At 40.7% G+C, this 19,978-nt stretch overlaps 1 protein-coding gene across 2 annotated transcripts in view; it reads right to left on the reverse strand.

The window, feature by feature from the left end:
- Positions 1 to 16,771, reverse strand: part of stox1 (storkhead box 1) — a 70,283-nt gene extending 53,512 nt beyond the window's left edge. For both annotated transcript variants that reach the window (XM_061910115.1, XM_061910113.1), the window contains exon 1: positions 16,316 to 16,771. In XM_061910115.1, coding sequence (XP_061766099.1) covers positions 16,316 to 16,634 — 319 coding nt within the window. In that variant the 5' untranslated portion in view covers positions 16,635 to 16,771. The remainder of the gene's footprint in view (positions 1 to 16,315) is intronic.
- Positions 16,772 to 19,978: the final 3,207 nt, after the last annotated feature.

The following is a 19,978-nucleotide window of genomic DNA, read 5'->3' on the forward strand; positions in this document are numbered from 1 at the left end:
TCCTGACCAGATGCCCGAACCACCTCATCTGGCTCCTCTCGATGTGAAGGAGCAGCGGCTTTACTTTGAGTTCCTCCCGGATGGCAGAGCTTCTCATCCTATCTCTAAGGGAGAGCCCCGCCACACGGCGGAGGAAACTCATTTCGGCCGCTTGTACCCGTGATCTTATCCTTTCGGTCATGACCCAAAGCTCATGACCATAGGTGAGGATGGGAACGTAGATCGACCGGTAAATTGAGAGCTTTGCCTTCCGGCTAAGCTCCTTCTTCACCACAACAGATCGGTACAACGTCCGCATTACTGAAGACGCCGCACCGATCCGCCTGTCGATCTCACGATTGATATATTTATATATATATATATATATATATATATATATATATATATATATATATATATATATATATATATATATATATATATATATACATATATATATATATATATATACACACATATATATGCTTGGATTTCAGTGAATTCTAGCTACAAATATACTCCTCTATTAACCCTGCCCCGCCGTCCTATCTCCCGAATTCGGAGGTCTCAAGGTTGGCAAGTATGGGTGCGCCCTATGGTCCAGAATATACGGTAACTAACTAATGTGAACACATTGGACACTATCTGAGAAAATGTTGTAATTTTTTAGTAATTTGGGATCCAACATCTGTGACACCCTAATTCAAAGTTAAATCAAACGAAATTAACACAACAAAAACTTTGTATATTCATACAAGGTTTTTGTTGTGTTTCTTATCACCGTTGTCCCTTTGCCTATTTTGTAGTGCCTGCAGCCATTTCTTGTAACATTTGGTGGGGGGTTTTTTCATGACTGACACATTTATAGCGGGGACAACGCCAAGTCCCGACATCAATCATAGCGGTTCCGCTTCAACACACCAACTCGTAGACATGAAATAGGGGCTGGGCGGAGGAAGACTTCAAGCATTCGCACACGCGAGTGATTCACTGCAGGGCGATTGTCTGCAAGGAGGCAGTAAAGGCAAACAGCTTATTTCCATACAAATTGCTGCAGTGTGAAGCCAAGGACACACACACACACACACACACACACACACACACACACACTTTGGGTCTGGATGGAGAGCATGAAAACAGCGTCTGTTGTGGTAAACACCTGACTTGTGTGCATTGTGCGTACATGCTAGGGCGTTAAGTCAGGACCGTTAGCTGTGTGCCTGATTGTCGTCTCTACGACCACAAAGTGTCTCACATGGGGACGACATGTCAGCCCACCCCCACTCACCCCACCATCACATCACACCCTGCCAGTTGTGTGGTCTCTACCTCCCCTTCACATTCCTCCCTTACCTTATGTGTGTGTGTGAGAGCCCTGATACTGCCGCTACCTTTACACTGTTTTCAACCGAGAATGGATATTATTATTATTATTATTATCTATAATTACATTTAAATGGCATTGCATTCATGTAAAATTAAATGCTATTTCACATTATTTGACCAGTAGCAGTTACACCCATCTGAACAGGTCAGCCACCTGTTTAAAGCCCGATCACAGTTGAAATCTTGAAATGAAGGGCCTTTAATGGCTAAAACATTAACCTGGACAACATTTTAACAGCTGGTTGGCTCAGATTTTATTCTTTTCATTGCATTCACATAGGGCTGGGCGATATGCTGATCCGCCTCCGCTTGGGATGGTTTCCTGTGGACGGGACCCTTGTTGCTGTCTTGGATCCGCTTTGAACTGAACTGGAGCCACTATGGATTGAACTTTCACAGTATCATGTTAAAGCCGCTCGACATCCATTGCTTTCGGTCCCCTAGAGGGGGGCGGTTGCCCACATCTGAGGTCCTCTCCAAGGTTTCTCATACTCAGCATTGTCACTGGCGTCCCACTGGATGTGAATTCTCCCTGCCCACTGGGTGTGAGTTTTCCTTGCCCTTTTGTGGGTTCTTCCGAGGATGTCGTAGTCGTAATGATTTGTGCAGTCCTTTGAGACATTTGTGATTTGGGGCTATATAAATAAACATTGATTGATTGATTGATTGATATTGGCTTTTATTAATATCGCATTATTTTTATGCCATATTGCGATATACGATATACATTACGATATTTTGCCTTGGCCTTGAATGAACACTTGATGCATATAATCACAGCAGTATGATGATTCTATGTGTCAACATTAAAACATTCTTCTCCATACTGCATTAATCAGGGGCGCTCACACTTTTTCTGCAGGCGAGCTACTTTTCAATTGACCAAGTCGAGGAGATCTACCTCATTCCTATTTATAATTTATATTTATTTATTTATGGAAGAGACATTTTTGTTAACAAGTTAATGGTGTTTAATGATAATACAAGCATGTTTAACACACATAGATTCCTTTCTTTCATGAAGACAAGAATATAAGTTGGTGTATTACCTGATTCTGATGACTTGCATTGATTGGAATTAGACAGTGGTGCTGATAACGTCCGCATTTTCAAATAGAGGGAAAAAAAAGTCCTCCTTTCTGTCCAATACCACATGAAAGTGGTTGGATTTGGCATCTCATTTGTCCAACTTGCATACTGGTTTTTAAACACTTTGTTATGAGAGTAGCATATGTGTGTGGCCCTTTAATGTCTGGCAGCAGGTGAGTGACGTCAGTGAGTGTGCGGGTGGGCAAGCAAGTGAGAAAGCGGTCGCTGAGGGCGGGGGAGAAATACATTGGCATCAAACTCCGTAGCTTGCTAGCTTGTGCACGCTAGCTTTCTGAGACTCTTATTTTGTTAGCACAGGCAGGATGAAACAGGTCTTTTATGGTGAAGACAGGAACTGTGCTGTCGCTCTTTAAATCTTTGACAGTAGGTACGGAGTCTCTAGAAATAAAATGTCTTTCTCTGCGTCCGCCCTGTTAGTGATTTTTTTCTTAAATATGAGCTCGCAGCAGCCAGCGTCATCTCACAAGATCCTCGGGTGCCGAGAATGTCAAACAACTGACGAAAGTGAAGTCTTGGTATGATTGATGATTGCTCATTTTTATGTCTATTTTTTAATGCCTGGCTTGAGATTGACTGACACACCCTCCGAGATCGACCAGTCGATCGCGATCGACGTAATGGGCACCCCTGGCATTAATATATGCTACTTTTAAACTTTCATGCAGAGAGGGAAATCACAACTAAGTCAATTGACCAAAACTGTATTCATTAAATACTCTTCCGTCTCTCACAGGCGACTTTTTAAATGAAAGAACAAATTAATAGTGTTGCTACCTTTTTGTAATAACACTTCTGCTGCATACTTTGCATTGATTGATTGATACTTTTACTAGTAGATTGCACAGTACAATGCATATTACGTACAATTGACCACTAAATGGTAACACCCCAATAAGTTTTTCAACTTCCACGTTAATCAATTCTTGGTACAAATATATACTATCAGCATAATAGTCGTCACACAGGTTAATCATCGGAGTATATACATTGAACAGCTTATTGCTGTTGTCTGCTGAATATCTTCCCACTTGGAGCCAAACCACCGCCAGTTTGCTTTTTATGTTGGGCATTTATTGTTCTTCCTCCATTTGTGATAACTTTCGCACCATCTCTCTCTTGTATTGTCACAAGCTCCGCTCCGCTCGACCTGCCTCAGCTAAAGTTAGCCATGCTGCTACCTCTCAGATCGGCGAGAGCTATGACGCTAGACTCGCGAGAGTATGTGACGTATGTAAGAAGGCGGGCTTTTTTTCCGTCTCTGTCAGAATGAGAGACGAGGAGGAGAAACACCTGTTGTGTGATGCGCGGCTAAATGCAACTCGACCTGCCTCAGCTAATGTTAGCCTGGCTAGAGTTAGCTCTCGGCGAGAGCGTGTGACGCTAGTCGCGCGACAGTATGTGACGTATATAAGAAGGCGGGCTACTGCACCGGAGTTGTAACTACAAGCTCCATTCACAGACAGACCCATTGCTTTTATGAGCGATCGAGCGAGTCAAAAGCCGAAAAATCAATTTGTGGCGGCCGTAATTCTTTCGTGGCAGGCCGCCACAAATAAATGAATGTGTGGGAAACCCTGACATAAACCTATGGATAACAGAGACATAATAGACGGATATAATAGTCTCCTTCTTGTTGTGTGTGCAGTTGTGCACTCTCCAAAAGCCGTAGATGTTATAACATGACTGGGCTGTTTATATGAAGGAAAAGTGGACGTGACTCAGGTCCGGCTGGAAATTGGGAGAAATTCGGGAGAATAATTCTCCCGGGAGAGGTACTGAAATTCGGGAGTCTCCTGGAAAATTCGGGAGGGTTGGCAAGTATGTCTGATCCTGCGGGCCGTCTGTGGTACTGTCAGTTTGCACATCCTTTTTACACATGCTAAATAGTGTTCGCAAAATGGTGATGAGTGTTGATAAATCACTATGCGCTTCCTAAATCATTATTTTAGCATATCCATATATTTTGCATATTACAGAAGACAGACACAAAACAGATCGCACGCCCTGGTCTGCTCACTTAACAGACGCAATGCACTTTGCATACCTTTAATAGTGCAATCAGGTTTGTTCAGTTCAGTTCAGTTCAGTTTATTTTCAGTCCAACAAAAACATATTCACACATAGATCACGATTCAAAAATGAATAACATGACTGAAACAGGCAGAAGCAAAAAAGCTTATATGCCCAACATAAAGATTTTTACATTCAACTAAGTTACCTTTTCTAATAATTTTGTAATACAAAAAGAAATATAGTCATTCAGCATTTACATTTAAGTTGCCCTTTAACAAATAATACAAAAATATGTACTTACACACATGCACTTTTTTGTAAATAGTAGGGCTGGGCAACGATTAAAAATTTTAATCGAAGTTAATCGCACTATTTCTCCGATTAATCGCGATTAACTGCATTGTATACGCAAAGCCCAATAATGAATTCAAAAGTAGTGTGTAGTGCACCTTTATTGGAATATTCTCCCACATGAACAAAAGCGCCAAAACATTTGTTGTGCAAACACAATTTAAATCAGTCCTTGTTAAACAGTAGCAGTTAAATAGCATATTTTATGAAAATCAACTCCAAAAATGTAAATACAAACATTTAAGCTTATTGCCACTGCCAGGGTATTTAAGTTATCCTGTTTGTTATGGAAAATAAATATAATCTACATACAAATCTCTGAGCCACAATCATAACATCTGAACAGGCAATTTCTGAGGTAACAGCAGAAACATTTTTTTTATCAGGGATCTTATGTTTAAAAAACCTATATTATAGGTAGTGGGCTGTTTTAGGGAATTTTTGATCAAATTATCCGTAGTAGCAATATTAATAATGTTGTGTTTATTCTGCGTAGTGCACTTAAAATAATTATGACCATATCTAGGAATTGATATGATGGGAATTTTCCGATTGTTTGCTTGGTGCTTTGATAAACTGAACGCATCATATACATGGTACTATATTGTGATGTTATGAGCCAGGGAATAAAAGAACTACCCTACCCAGCATGCAACAGGAGTGACGAGCATGCGCGGTTGTGTCGCCATGACAGCATCTTGTATGTTGTGATATGCACGCTCTGAAAGTAAACGTTAAGAACTCAGCCAACACTCCTGGTCTGCGTTATTCATAAATAGACAGACAACACATATACTCCGCTGCTTCACAGGCCGCTGGATGTAGCCGGCAAAGTATTCCCATGCTAGCTAGCCGGTCTAGCAAGCACGCGTCATTCAGTCCAAAACGGCCCGATCTATCCACATTCAGAATTGTCTGGCGGTCGTAAGTGATCCCGGAGTGACCACGCTGTAAGCCAGCCAGGAAATTTGCAGAATTGTCTGGTATTTTTGCTAAATGTTCCATCTTTACCAAGAGCCCCTCGAAGCCAAAGCACGTCTGGGCGTCGCCATCTTGCTAAGAAAAAGCGTTAACAAAATAAAAGCATGTAAACAACATACGCAAATGTGCGATAAAATAATTGTCGGCGTTAATAGATTGATGAGTTAACGCGTAATTAACGCATTAATTTGCCCACCCCTAGTAAATAGATAAACATACATACCTTCTAAATACAACATTTAACCAAACAAACATAAATTTCTAGTTCACATAACTTTTTAAAATACATTGTGACATGTTCTTTTTGAAATTGAATACTGAGTCACTCATTTTTATTTCTTTACCAACAGAATTCCACGAATTAACACCGAGAACAGATAAACATCTACGTTTAACAACTAATCTTGCTTTTGGTAAAATAAACTTAGATTCATCTCTTAGATTGTATTTGCTGGTCTGTAGAGAGAAGTATTTTTGAATTCCTTCTGGAAGAGTATTTTTTTTTTTGCTTTGAACATTATGTGTTATTTTATAAAAAAACAATATCTTGAAATTTCATAAGTTTTGATTTAGTTTGCACATGTTTTAGTACACGGAGACGTTCAATAAATCTGGCCCTGAGTGTACTATTAGTGGGCGTTTTGCGTGTGCTCTACTAAGACTGCCGGTACAATTGATAACAAGTGCAGACCACCCTAGTTAAATGAGGTTTTTGCGTGTACTACGTGGAAACATGGGGCCACATTTCCCTCAACATTTAGTTTATCATGCTCCTACTTTTGGCAAAATTTTGAAACATGCAGCAGACACCTATGCACCCGCTTTTTCTGTGCATTTTAGAGGCAATCCTGTCATGCATCTAAAATGGAAAACACTTTTTTGAGCACGCTGCAGATGCATAAGATGTCGCATCACTTTTACTTATAAAGCACAATAAACGATGAACTAAGATAAAATACTTTTAAACGTAAAATGTATGTGTAAAAAAAAATGGATGATTTGTACATGCTCAGAATTTCAGAATTTTTAAACGAAGACAACAATTTGAAGTTGGCTTTATTTTTAAGTTATCATGCCATGATTCGACTAGTTTGTCCCGCTTAAAAATAGATTTTCCTATTTTTTATTTTATATGAAAAACATGTCACGTAGGAAGCACATAGTGATGCGCGTTTTTTTCAACCCGGGATGCAAAGGACCAGTCGAACAGGACTTGCAGGTGAGGGCTTGATTTAATACAAAAAAATTAACAACACTGGTACAAAATAGACAAAAATCAACAAAAGAAAAGCGTGCCGAACGCACAGGAACTTAAAGCCAGTACTTAGCACCGAATCGAGAAGTTCAAGGGCAGCGTGCCGAACGCACGGGAAGCTAAGGTAATACTTAGCACAGAGATCAGAACTAGAAACATCAACGTGAGTGTTGCTTACCGCAAACAAAGGACCAAGACTGAACGACGGGAGAAGGCAGGCTTAAATAATCAATCAATCAATCAATCAATGTTTACTTATATAGCCCTAAATCACTAGTGTCTCAAAGGGCTGCACAAACCACTACGACATCCTCGGTAGGCCCACATAAGGGCAAGGAAAACTCACACCCAGTGGGACGTCGGTGACAATGATGACTATGAGAACCTTGGAAAAGAGGAAAGCAATGGATGTCGAGCGGGTCTAACATGATACTGTGAAAGTTCAATCCATAATGGATCCAACACAGTCGCGAGAGTCCAGTCCAAAGCGGATCCAACACAGCAGCGAGAGTCCCGTTCACAGCGGAGCCAGCAGGAAAACATCCCAAGCGGAGGCGGATCAGCAGCGCAGAGATGTCCCCAGCCGATACACAGGCGAGCAGTACATGGCCACCGGATTGGACCGGACCCCCTCCACAAGGGAGAGTGGGACATAGGAGAAAAAGAAAAGAAACGGCAGATCAACTGGTCTAAAAAGGAGTCTATTTAAAGGCTAGAGTATACAAATGAGTTTTAAGGTGAGACTTAAATGCTTCTACTGAGGTGGCATCTCAAACTGTTACCGGGAGGGCATCCCAGAGTACTGGAGCCCGAAATGAAGACGCTCTATAGCCCGCAGACTTTTTTGGGGTTTTGGGAATCACTAATAAGCCGGAGTCCTTTGAAGGCAGATTTCTTGCCGGGACATATGGTACAATACAATTGGCAAGATAGGATGGAGCTAGACCGTGTAGTATTTTATACGTAAGTAGTAAAACCTTAAAGTCACATCTTAAGTGCACAGGAAGCCAGTGCAGGTGAGCCAGTACAGGTATATATGTATGTATATATGTATATAAAGGTATATACAGTATAGGTATATATGTATGTATATATGTATATAAAGGTATATACAGTATAGGTATATATGTATGTATATATGTATATAAAGGTATATACAGTACAGGCGTAATGTGATCAAACTTTCTTGTTCTTGTCAAAAGTCTAGCAGCCGCATTTTGTACCAACTGTAATCTTTTAATGCTAGACATAGGGAGACCCGAAAATAATACGTTACAGTAATAAGGAAGTAATTAACAAACAGGTGTGCGTCCGGAAACAAGTAGCAGGTGGAACAAATCAGAAACTATGGTAACAGAGCAAACCAGGAACTAAGGCAAACATTAGCAGTGTATGATACAAAAAAGGAACAAAACCAGAATATGCTATGATCCGGGCGGCGGATCATAACAAAACGAACAGCACTAAAAAAAAACCACATCAATTTAATTTTTTTAATAAGCCCCTTAATTAGCAGCAACACAATTATAAAAATATATTGCTGAATAGATGATACGTCTAATGTTTTTTATTTTTGACGGTCCATATATGTTGACACAATCACTTAGGACAAAGCTGCAGCGCGATTGCACGATCAACGCAAAACAGCTAAGTCTTGATAAATCACACTGCGTGTGCTAAATAATCATATTTGCATTTCCGCCACCCAGTTTTGTGAGCGTTCTGGTGATCAGCATATAAACTGCGTATTGATGGAGACAGACAGGCTAACTGGATTGTGCTCTTTATTTTGCTCACTAAAAAGACGCAATCCTCTACGCATGAGCGTATTAATTCAGCTTTGCATGCGCTATAAAGTTCGCATGTGTTTTATTACACGCACACCTTTAGTAAATCAGTCCCCAGGTGCACTATAAAGTTAGACATACATCCATAACATGTTTACGGGCGAGACCGCCGCACCTCAATGAATGTATGGGAGAGAGTGGGGTAAGCGTGCAGAAATATGTCAAAACAACAACAACAATGGCGGACCACAGCTTCAGACGAATATCTTCCTACCATTTGGGAGACAACATACTTAAGACATCTTGCATTTCTGTCTCATATAGTCACACAAAAATGAAAATGGGCCAGTGTATGCCCCTAGAAAAAGCTACTATTTAGGTCTTAAAGGGGAACATTATCAGCAGACCTATGTAAGCGTCAATATATACCTTGATGGTGCAGAAAAAAGACCATCTATTCTTTTACCGATTTCCGAACTCTAAATGGGTGAATTTTGGCGAATTAAACGCCTTTCTGTTTATCGCGCTGGAAGCGATGACGTCAGAATGTGACGTCGCCGAGGTAACACACCCGCCATTTTCATTTTCAACACATTGCAAACACCGGGTCTCAGCTCTGTTATTTTCCGTTTTTTTGACTATTTTTTGGAACCTTGGAGACATCATGCCTCGTCGGTGTGTTGTCGGAGGGTGTAACAACACTAACAGGGAGGGATTCAAGTTGCACCACTGGCCCGAAGATGCCAAAGTGTCTGCCGCCAGACGCCCATTGAATGTGCCAGAGTGTCTCCACATTTGACCGGCGATGCTAAGACAGACATGGCACAGAGATGTATGGATAACCTGCAGATGCATTTGCAACCATAAAGTCAACGAAATAACAAAGGTGAGTTTTGTTGATGTTGACTGCCAGCTAATCGATGCTAACATGCTACGCTAATCGATGCTAACATGCTATTTACCGGCGGTGCTAAAGCAGACATGGCACAGAGATGTATGGATAACCTGTCGATGCATTTGCAACTATATTACGTTTCCTTCCACCCACATTTAAGGCGAAAAAAACACTTACCAATCGACGGATTTAAGTTGCTCCAGTGTCAAAAGATGCGAAAGTCCTGATGGTTTGGTCCGCACATTTTACCGGCGATGCTAACGCAGCTATTCGGCCATGCTATGGCTATGAATAGCGTCAATAGCTATTCGCTCAATAGCTTCAGTTTCTTCTTCAATATTTTCATACTCCAACCATCTGTTTCAATACATGCGTAATCTGTTGAATCGCTTAAGTCGCTGAAATCCGAGTTTGAATCCGAGCTAATGTCGCTATATCTTGCTGTGGTATTCCCATTGTTTGTTTACATTGGCAGCACTGTGTGACGTCACAGGGAAATGGCCAGTGTCTTCGCAGAGAGCGAAAATAAGGCACTTTAAAGCTTTTTTTAGGGATATTCCAAGACCGGTAAAATTTTGAAAAAAAATTTCAAAAAATACAACAAGCCACTGGGAACTGATTTTTATTGTTTTTAACCCTTTTGAAATTGTGATAATGTTCCCCTTTAAGCAACACACACATGGCTTGTCATTATAGCGTCTAGTGGATGGTGATGTCATACATAAAGAGCCCATGACATAGGTGTACATTAGGTCAGTGCGTCTCAATTATTTCCTGTGGGACACACTTTTTCCACAACCCTACTATTGAGCACTTGATTGTATTTATTTATATTTAATAGGGTAATAATATTTTATTTAATATAATATATTTAACATTTCCCCCTATTTGAGAAACATTGCGTTAGGTACACCTGCACAATTTATTAGTAGAAAAACTGCATCATACACCCTGCCTTTACTTTACTGACAGTGCCTGGCATTGTATGTTTATTATGAGTAGTGTTCCTGTAGTTTGCGGTGCACTGCTCCGTACTGAGAGCGGTTTCTAACATTTTGCTGACTTTAGTAAAACTAATAATTAGGGAAGTTCTGATCAGGGTTTTATGTTGCTGATTCTGATCATCCACGAGTGACATCGTCCGATACTAATCACATGTATTAACTGTGAATGTTTCAATGTAGGGCCTCACAATACGAAGGCCCTGCAGTCCTGGGTTCAATTCCCGGCTTTGGATCTTTCTGTGTGGAGTTTGCATGTCCTCCCCGTGAATGCGTGGGTTCCCTTCGAGTACTCCGGCTTCCTCCCACTTCCAAAGACATGCACCTGGGGATAGGTTGATTGGCAACACTAAATTGGCCCTAGTGTGTGAATGTTGTCTGTCTATCTGTGTTGGCCCTGCGATGAGGTGGCGACTTGTCCAGGGTGTACCCTGCCTTCCGCCCGACTGTAGCTGAGATAGGCGCCAGCGCCCCCCGCGACCCCGAAAGGGAATAAGCGGTAGAAAATGGATGGATGGATGGATGTTTCAATGTATTTATGGTGAGTGCTATCGACATTTAATAAAATCAACACAATATTTAAACCGGTTCCTTATTATTTTCCTCTGTGTGTAACATTTTTGTATCTATACATTTTATTTGGATATATTTTCAAATCTCAATAATATATTTAAAAATACACATTTATTTATACAAATTATTCATTTATTTGTCTCTGTATATATATTAATATATGCATATGTATTAATATCATATTGATATTTATATAAGTTGACGTGAGACAATTCCACTTTCATACTTATATGATGAACGCCAACCACCATAACAAACTTGCTGTTAATTAATGATGTCCTAACATTTGCAGGTGAAAATATGTGATGTGAGAGCCACGTGGTCAATTTATGGCTTTTCACACATTTCTCTCAAAGTTGTAAACACGTTGACGCCTCCGTGTTGTCCACACAGAAGAATAAAACACCTGATTGACACTTTTATAGCAGTGGTTCTCAATGGGGGTACGCGTACCCCTGGGGGTACTTGAAGGTATGCCAAGGGGTACGTGAGTGTTGCGATCCGTGACTCAGATCTTCACATGTTTATTTTTCCATCTTTGTTTCATTCTCTTCTGACCCACTTACTTCCTGTTTAGTCCGTTACCATGGTTACACATTGATTTCACCTGCTCCTCGTTTTCTACACACACCTGGTTCTCGTTGATTTCTCCCTATATAAGCTTTCCTCTTTTCTTTGTTCAGTCTGGGTCCATAAATTTGCCTTCTAGCAACAGTATTGACTGATTTCATGTAAGTATATTCTCGCTAGCTTTTCACGCTAAACCTTTGTTTTATTCCAGCTCTCATGCTGATGAATTGTTTTTCCTTTTTTGTGTGCCTTTGTGCCAGTCTTAATTTTTATGTTTTCTATTCTTAGCTTTTATGCTAGCGCCCTTGGTTTATTTTGTCTGTTAGCTCCAGTGTTTTTGTTCGTAGCCTGCTTTTGTTAAGTTTAATAAATCATTTAAACTTACTATTGCTGTGTTCTTGTCGACACATCCACGGAGGGACAAACCCGGCATTACCATGCCCATCAGTCATTACAGTGAGATTTTTTTTCAAATATTCTAAATATAGCCACAATTTAAAAATCCTTTATAAATATATTTATTGAATAATACTTCAACAAAATATGAATGTAAGTTTATAAACTGTGAAAAAAAAATACAACAATGTAGGGCTGGGCGATACATCGATATAAGCGATATATCGCGGGTTTGTCTCTGTGCGATATAGAAAATGACGATATCGTAATATTCGAGTATACGCTCTCACGCAGTTGCTTTTAGCTGCGGGCATTACACTACAGGCTCTTCCCACTCCTTCTTGTGTGTCCTTCTCACAGACAGCGAGCGCACATTCTTACACACGTCACCATACTTGCCAACCTTGAGACCTCTGATTTCGGGATGTAGGGGGTGGTGGATGGGGGGCGTGGTCGGGGGTGGGGCGGAGGCGTGGTTGGGGGCGTGGTTGGGGCGGGGTTAAGAGGGGAGGAGTATATTTACAGCCAATTCACCAACTCGAGTATTTCATATATATTTCTCCATTCGCACTGGACACTGGCCGAGAGTTGGTTGGCGGCCGAGAGTGGAGTCGGCTCTCTTGGTTGCTTTGTTGGGTCTGCTCCTGTCTCTGGCCATGCTCCCTCCACCTTAGCGGACGATGGCGCGGAACACCGCAGAGGGCACCAAAGTGTTTATGTTTCTTTTACTTTTTATTCATAATTGTATGTAGAAGTGGCTGGTTGTATTCGCTGCTTTAATATCTTTAATGTCCTTTGATGTTAGATGTTTCCCTCTTACACACATGTGAAAAGGATGTGTGCTATGACTATGAGTTATAAATGATAAATGGGTTGTACTTGTATAGCGCTTTTCTACCTTCAAGGTACTCAAAGCGCTTTGACACTACTTCCACATTTACCCATTCACACACTGATGGAGGGAGCTGCCATGCAAGGCGCTAAACAGCACCCATCAGGAGCAAGGGTGAAGTGTCTTGCTCAGGACACAACGGACGTGACGAGGTTGGTACTAGGTGGGGATTGAACCAGGGACCCTTGGGTTGCGCACGGCCACTGAGTTGTTGTTATTGTTTTTCTCCCTTGGCCTCAGTCTGGACCCCCTCTCCAGGGTCCAGGCTTAGACCGTTTTTTTAAAATTGTATTTTATTTTATTTTAATCTTCTATATTTTTTCTCCCATCCCCCCCTTGTTTACCTGTATCTCATCTTTTTTGTAAGGGTCGCTGGAAGCCGGCAGACCCGTCAGCAATCCTGTTCTGTCTCCCTGTAATGTTTGTCTGATCTTGAATGGGATTGTGCTGAAAATTATAATTTTCCTGAAGGAATAAATAAAGTACTATCTAATCTAATCTATCTAATTACAATGCCCAAAGAGGGCACTTTAAGTTGATGATTACTTCTATGTGTAGAAATCTTCATTTATACTTGAATCACTTGTTTATTTTTCAACAAGTTTTTAGTTATTTATATTTTTTTCCCAAATAGTTCAAGAAAGACCACTACAAATAAGCAATATTTTGCACTGTTGTACAATTTAATAAATCAGAAACTGATGACATAGTGCTTTATTTTACTTCTTTATCTCTTTTTTTCAACCAAAAATACTTTGCTCCGATTAGGGGGTACTTGAATTAAAAAAATGTTCACTGAAAAAAGGTTGAGAACCACTGCTGTAGAACACGTTATAGGCAGAGCAGTCAGGGCAGCCCTTAATAATGTCGGCAGGGTGAAAATTGGGACAAATTCATGAAAATGGTTGCGCCGGTAGATTGTCAGGAGGTGCACTGAAATCCTCCAGGAAAAATTGTGAGGATTGGCTTTCAAAGCCATTCATAGAAGGTGAATTCATTAAAAATTTCGTGTTAGATTTTTTAAGAAATATTTTCTTGCGGCCCAGCCTCACCCAGTTTCTGCATCCAGAGGCCCCCAGGTCAATTGAGTTTGAGACAGGTACCTGTCGTACTGTATATCGCAATATGGCATAAAAATATTGTGGAATTAATAAAAGCCAATATCGCCCAGCCCTAACATGTTCCATAAATATTTCTTTTTTTTTTGTGAAGAAATGTTTAGAATTAAGTTCATGACCTCAGATGGATCTCTATTACAATCCCCAAAGAGTGAAGTGAAGTGAAGTGAATTATCTTTATATAGCGCTTTTCTCTAGTGACTCAAAGCGCTTTACATAGTGAAACCCAATATCGTGGGTAAAGTGTCTTGCCCAAGGACACAACGGCAGTGACTCGGATGGCGAGAGAGGGCGACAATTACTTCTATGTGTAGAAATCTTCATTAATACTTGAATCGCTTGTTTATTTTTCAACAAGTTTTTAGTTATTTTATATCTTTTTCCCAAATAGTTCAAGAAAGACCACTATAAATTACCAATATTTTGCATTGTTATGCAATTTAATCAATCAGAAACTGATGACATAGTGCTGTATTTTATTTCTTTATCTCTTTTTTTCAACCAATAATGCTTTGCTCTGATTAGGGGGTACTTGAATTAAAAAAAAGTCATAATGGCACTGCCTTTAGCGCCCCCTACATCCTGAACTGACAGCGTGCAAGCCCAGTTGTATGTTGCATCTGGCCATGTGAGACGCACGTGTGTTATTGCAAGATATATTTGATCAACAGCTACACACGTCACATTAAGTGTGGCCGTAAAAAAACCCTTTTAACACTGTTACAAATATGTGCCAGACTTTGAACCCACACCAAACAAGAATGACAAACACATTTAAAACATTTGTATGCACGTACAACACTTAAGACCTCCAGCATATCAGTATGTGGAATTAAATTATGGAATGGATTAAGCAAAGCAATCAAACAATGTACTAATATGATCCACTTCAAGAAACTCTTGAAGGTCAATTGAGTTTGAGACAGGTACCTCAAGGCAAAATATCAGAACATATATCGTACTGCATATCGCAATATGGCATAAAAATATTGTGGAATTAATAAAAGCCAATATCGCCCAGCCCTAACATGTTCTATAAATATTGATGTTAAAGATTTATTTTTTTTGGGAAGAAATGTTTAGAGTTAGGCTTCACGGTGGCAGAGGGGTTAGTGCGTCTGCCTCACAATACGAAGGTCCTGCAGTCCTGGGTTCAAATCCAGGCTCGGGATCTTCCTGTGTGGAGTTTGCATGTTCTCCCCGTGACTGCGTGGGTTCCCTCCGGGTACTCCGGCTTCCTCCCACTTCCAAAGACATGCACCTGGGGATAGGTTGATTGGCAACACTAAATTGGCCCTAGTGTGTGAATGTTGTCTGTCTATCTGTGTTGGCCCTGCGATGAGGTGGCGACTTGTCCAGGGTGTACCCCGCCTTCCGCCCGATTGTAGCTGAGATAGGCGCCAGCGCCCCCCGCGACCCCAAAAGGGAATAAGCGGTAGGAAATGGATGGATGGATGTTTAGAATTAAGTTCATGAACCCAGATGGATCTCTATTACAATCCCCAAAGAGTGAAGTGAAGTGAATTATCTTTATATAGCGCTTTTCTCTAGTGACTCAAAGCGCTTTACATAGTGAAACCCAATATTGTGGGTAAAGTGTCTTGCCCAAGGACACAACGGCAGTGACTCGGATGGCGACAATTACTTCTATGTGTAGAAATCTTCATCAATACTTGAATCACTTGTTATTTTTTAACAAGTTTTTAGTTATTTTATATCTTTTCCCCAAATAGTTCAAGAAAGACCACTATAAATTACCGATATTTTGCATTGTTATGCAATTTAATGAATCAGAAACTGATGACATAGTGCTGTATTTTACTTCTTTATGTCTTTTTTTCAGCCAAAAATGCTTTGCTCTGATTAGGGGGGACTTGAATTAAAAAAATGTTCACTGAAAAAAGGTTGAGAACCACTACTTTTATAGCATGTAATATTGAACTGTGGATACATTATCGGTATAGGAAGTTGTCCACATTTTATATTCCTGTGTGTTGTGCTCACTTACCCACAGCTCTGATGACCAGGCCGGGGGCGGACTTGAGGGCTCTCCGCATCCAGGCTTCCCTCAACACCTCCAAGCTGCCGACGCTCCCCTGGACGAGAAGCACCAAGTTCTCCATCCAGCCCTGGAAGTTCACGTCTCCCATGGCCCGGACGAGTCTTTTATTCCAAAAGCTGCGCAGGTTTTGCGCCTTAAAGTCGGCGAAGACCTCCAGGCCGCTGGCGGTGCGGCGAAGCCGGTGTTGGCTCTCCTCGTCCGGCCCGAACACCACCGCCAGGGAGGCGGCGGAGAGTTGCACCGGCCGCGGCTGTAAGAGCGACATGTCCGTGTGAAAGTAGCGACTCGACTTGTTGAATGTTATCGCTCGTTAGTCCCGTGGAAACATCGTGAGATCCTCCGCTGTGAGAGCGCCTCAGCCCACTGGTGTCACCCGGCAGGGGGGGAGGGGGGAGGGGGGGAAAGGGCGGGAGTGTTGGGTCACACAGGTGGACCTCCCACTCGCGTGCGCATGCGCGCGTTTCTGCGAGCACACCAGCACAGGTACCTCAACTTACGAGCTTACTGTGGTTCCTTGATGGAAGTCTTAACTCTTAACACAAAACACTCGTATCTCAAATCAACACCCCCTATTGAAATGAATCCAAAATCAATTTTAACCGGTGCTTTTCAGCAGAGAAAAAACAAGCTACATGAATGAAATATTAATGAAATAGAGTATGTAAACCAAAAGTAAATTTCACAAATCTGATTTTTTTGGGGCCAGCACGGTGAAAGAGGGTTTAGTGCAGGGTTCACCAACCTTTTTGAAACCAAGAGCTACTTCTTGGGTGCTGATTAATGCAGAAGGGCTACCAGTTTGATACACACTTAAATAAATTGCCAGAAATAGCCAATTTGCTCAATTTACCTTTAATATATATATCCATCCATCCATTTCTACCGCTTATTCCCTTTTGGGGTCGCGGGAGGCGCTGGCGCCTATCTCAGCTACAATCGGGCGGAAGGCAGGGTACACCCTGGACAAGTCGCCACCTCATCGCAGGGCCAACACAGATAGACAGACAACATTCACACACTAGGACCAATTTAGTGTTGCCAATCAACCTATCCCCAGGTGCATGTCTTTGGAAGTGGGAGGAAGCCGGAGTACCCGGAGGGAACCCACGCAGTCACGGGGAGAACATGCAAACTCCACACAGAAAGACCTGGATTTGAACCCAGGACTGCAGGACCTTCGTATTGTGAGGCAGACGCACTAACCCCTCTGCCACCGTGAAGCATATATATATATATATATATATATATATATATATATATATATATATACACACAGTTCGAGATGCTACCTCAGTAGAAGCATTTAAGTCTCACCTTAAAACTCATCTGTATACTCTAGCCTTTAAATAGACCTCCTTTTTAGACCAGTTGATCTGCCGCTTCTTTTCTTTTTTCTCCTATGTCCCCCCCTCCCTTGTGGAGGAGGTCCGGTCCGATAACCATGGATGAAGTACTGGCTGTCCAGAGTCGAGACCCAGGATGGACCGCTCGCCTGTGTATGGGTTGGGGACATCTCTACGCTGCTGATCCGCCTCCGCTTGAGATGGTTTCCTGTGGACGGGACTCTCGCTGCTGTCTTGGATCCGCTTTGAACTGAACTCTCGCGGCTGTGTTGGAGCCACTATGGATTGAACTTTCACAGTATCATGTTAGACCCGCTCGACATCCATTGCTTTCGGTCCCCTAGAGGGGGGGGGTTGCCCACATCTGGGGTCCTCTCCAAGGTTTCTCATAGTCAGCATTGTCACTGGCGTCCCACTGGATGTGAATTCTCCCTGCCCACTGGGTGTGAGTTTTCCTTGCCCTTTTGTGGGTTCTTCCGAGGATGTTGTAGTCGTAATGATTTGTGCAGTCCTTTGAGACATTTGTGATTTGGGGCTATATAAATAAACATTGATTGATTGATATATATATGTGTATTTCTGTCATTCCGTCGTACAATTTTTTTCCTTTTACGGAAGGTTTTTTGTAGAGAATAAATGATGAAAAAAACACTCAATTGAACGGTTTAAAAGAGGAGAAAACATGAAAAAAATGAAAATTACATTTTGAAACATAGTTTATCTTCAATTTCGACTCTTTAAAATTCAAAATTCAACCGAAAAAAATGAAGAGAAAAACTAGCTAATTTGAATCTTTTTGGAAAAAATTTAAAAAAGAATTTATGGAACATCATTAGTAATTTTTCCTGATTAAGATTAATTTTAGAAATTTGATGACATGTTTTAAATAGGTTAAAATCCAATCTGCATTTTGTTAGTATATATAACAAATTGGACCAAGCTATATTTCTAACAAAGATAAATCATTATTTCTTCTAGATTTTCCAGGACAAAAATTTTAAAAGAAATTCAAAAGACTTTGAAATAAAATTTTAATTTGATTCTACAGATTTTCTAGATTTGCCAGAATAATATTTTTGAATTTTAATCATTAGTTTGAAGAAATATTTCACAAATATTTTTTGTCAAAAAAAAGAAGCTAAAATGAATAATTAAATTAAATGTATTTATTATTCTCTACAATAAAAAAAAATACTTGAACATTGATTTAAATTGTCAGGAAAGAAGAGGAAGGAATTTAAAAGGTAAAAAGGTATATGTGTTTAAAAATCCTAAAATCATTTTTAAGGTTGTATATTTTCTCTAAAATTGTCATTCTGAAAGTTATTAGAAGCAAAGTAAAGAAATAAATGAATTTATTTAAACAAGTGAAGACCAAGTCTTTAAGATATTTTCTTGGATTTTCAAATTCTATTTGAATTTTGTCTCTGTTAGAATTAAAAATGTCGAGCAAAGCGAGACCAGCTTGCTAGTAAATAAATACATTTAAAAAAAATAGAGGCAGCTCACTGGTAAGTGCTGCTATTGGAGCTATCGCTCCCACTGCCCTCTCTCTTTTTTTTTTCCTAGTCCTTCACTCTCACTATCCTCATCCACGAATCTTTCATCCTCGCTCAAATTAATGGGGAAATCGTCGCTTTCTCGGTCCGAATCGCTCTCGCTGCTGGTGGCCATGTTTATAAACAATATTCAGATGTGAGGAGCTCTACAACCCGTGACGTCAAGCGCATATCGTCTGCTACTTCCTGTACAGGCAAGGCTTTTTTATTAGCGACCAAAAGTTGCAAACTTTATCCTCGATGTTCTCTACTAAATCCTTTCAGCAAAAATATGGCAATATCGCGAAATGATCAAGTATGACACATAGAATGGACCTGCTATCAGCATTTAAATAAGAACATCTCATTTCAGTAGGCCTTTAAAAACTCAACATCATTAACTTTTTCATTACCTTTTGCCAACACTGTCCCCGTCCATTCGCCCGTCAATCAACCGGAGTCACGTAATCACGAGACTAGACGAAGTGACTGGGGAGAGGAAAGTCAGGGCTTCTCTGCTTAGGCTGCTGCCCCCGCGCCCTGACCTTGAATACACAGAAGAAGATGGATTTTTTTTTTGCTTTTAATTTTGTGAGCTGTAATTTTTTTTACAGAAAATTATGCTGAAAATTCAATTGAATAAAAAATTGTAAGGAACATGAATGAATACATGAATATGCACCGCCCCTACCAAATAAAGAAATGATGAATTAAATAGTAAAGGAAGG

Source organism: Nerophis ophidion, linkage group LG09 (genome assembly GCF_033978795.1).
Source record: "Nerophis ophidion isolate RoL-2023_Sa linkage group LG09, RoL_Noph_v1.0, whole genome shotgun sequence".
In the NCBI taxonomy this organism is placed as follows: Eukaryota; Metazoa; Chordata; class Actinopteri; order Syngnathiformes; family Syngnathidae; genus Nerophis; species Nerophis ophidion.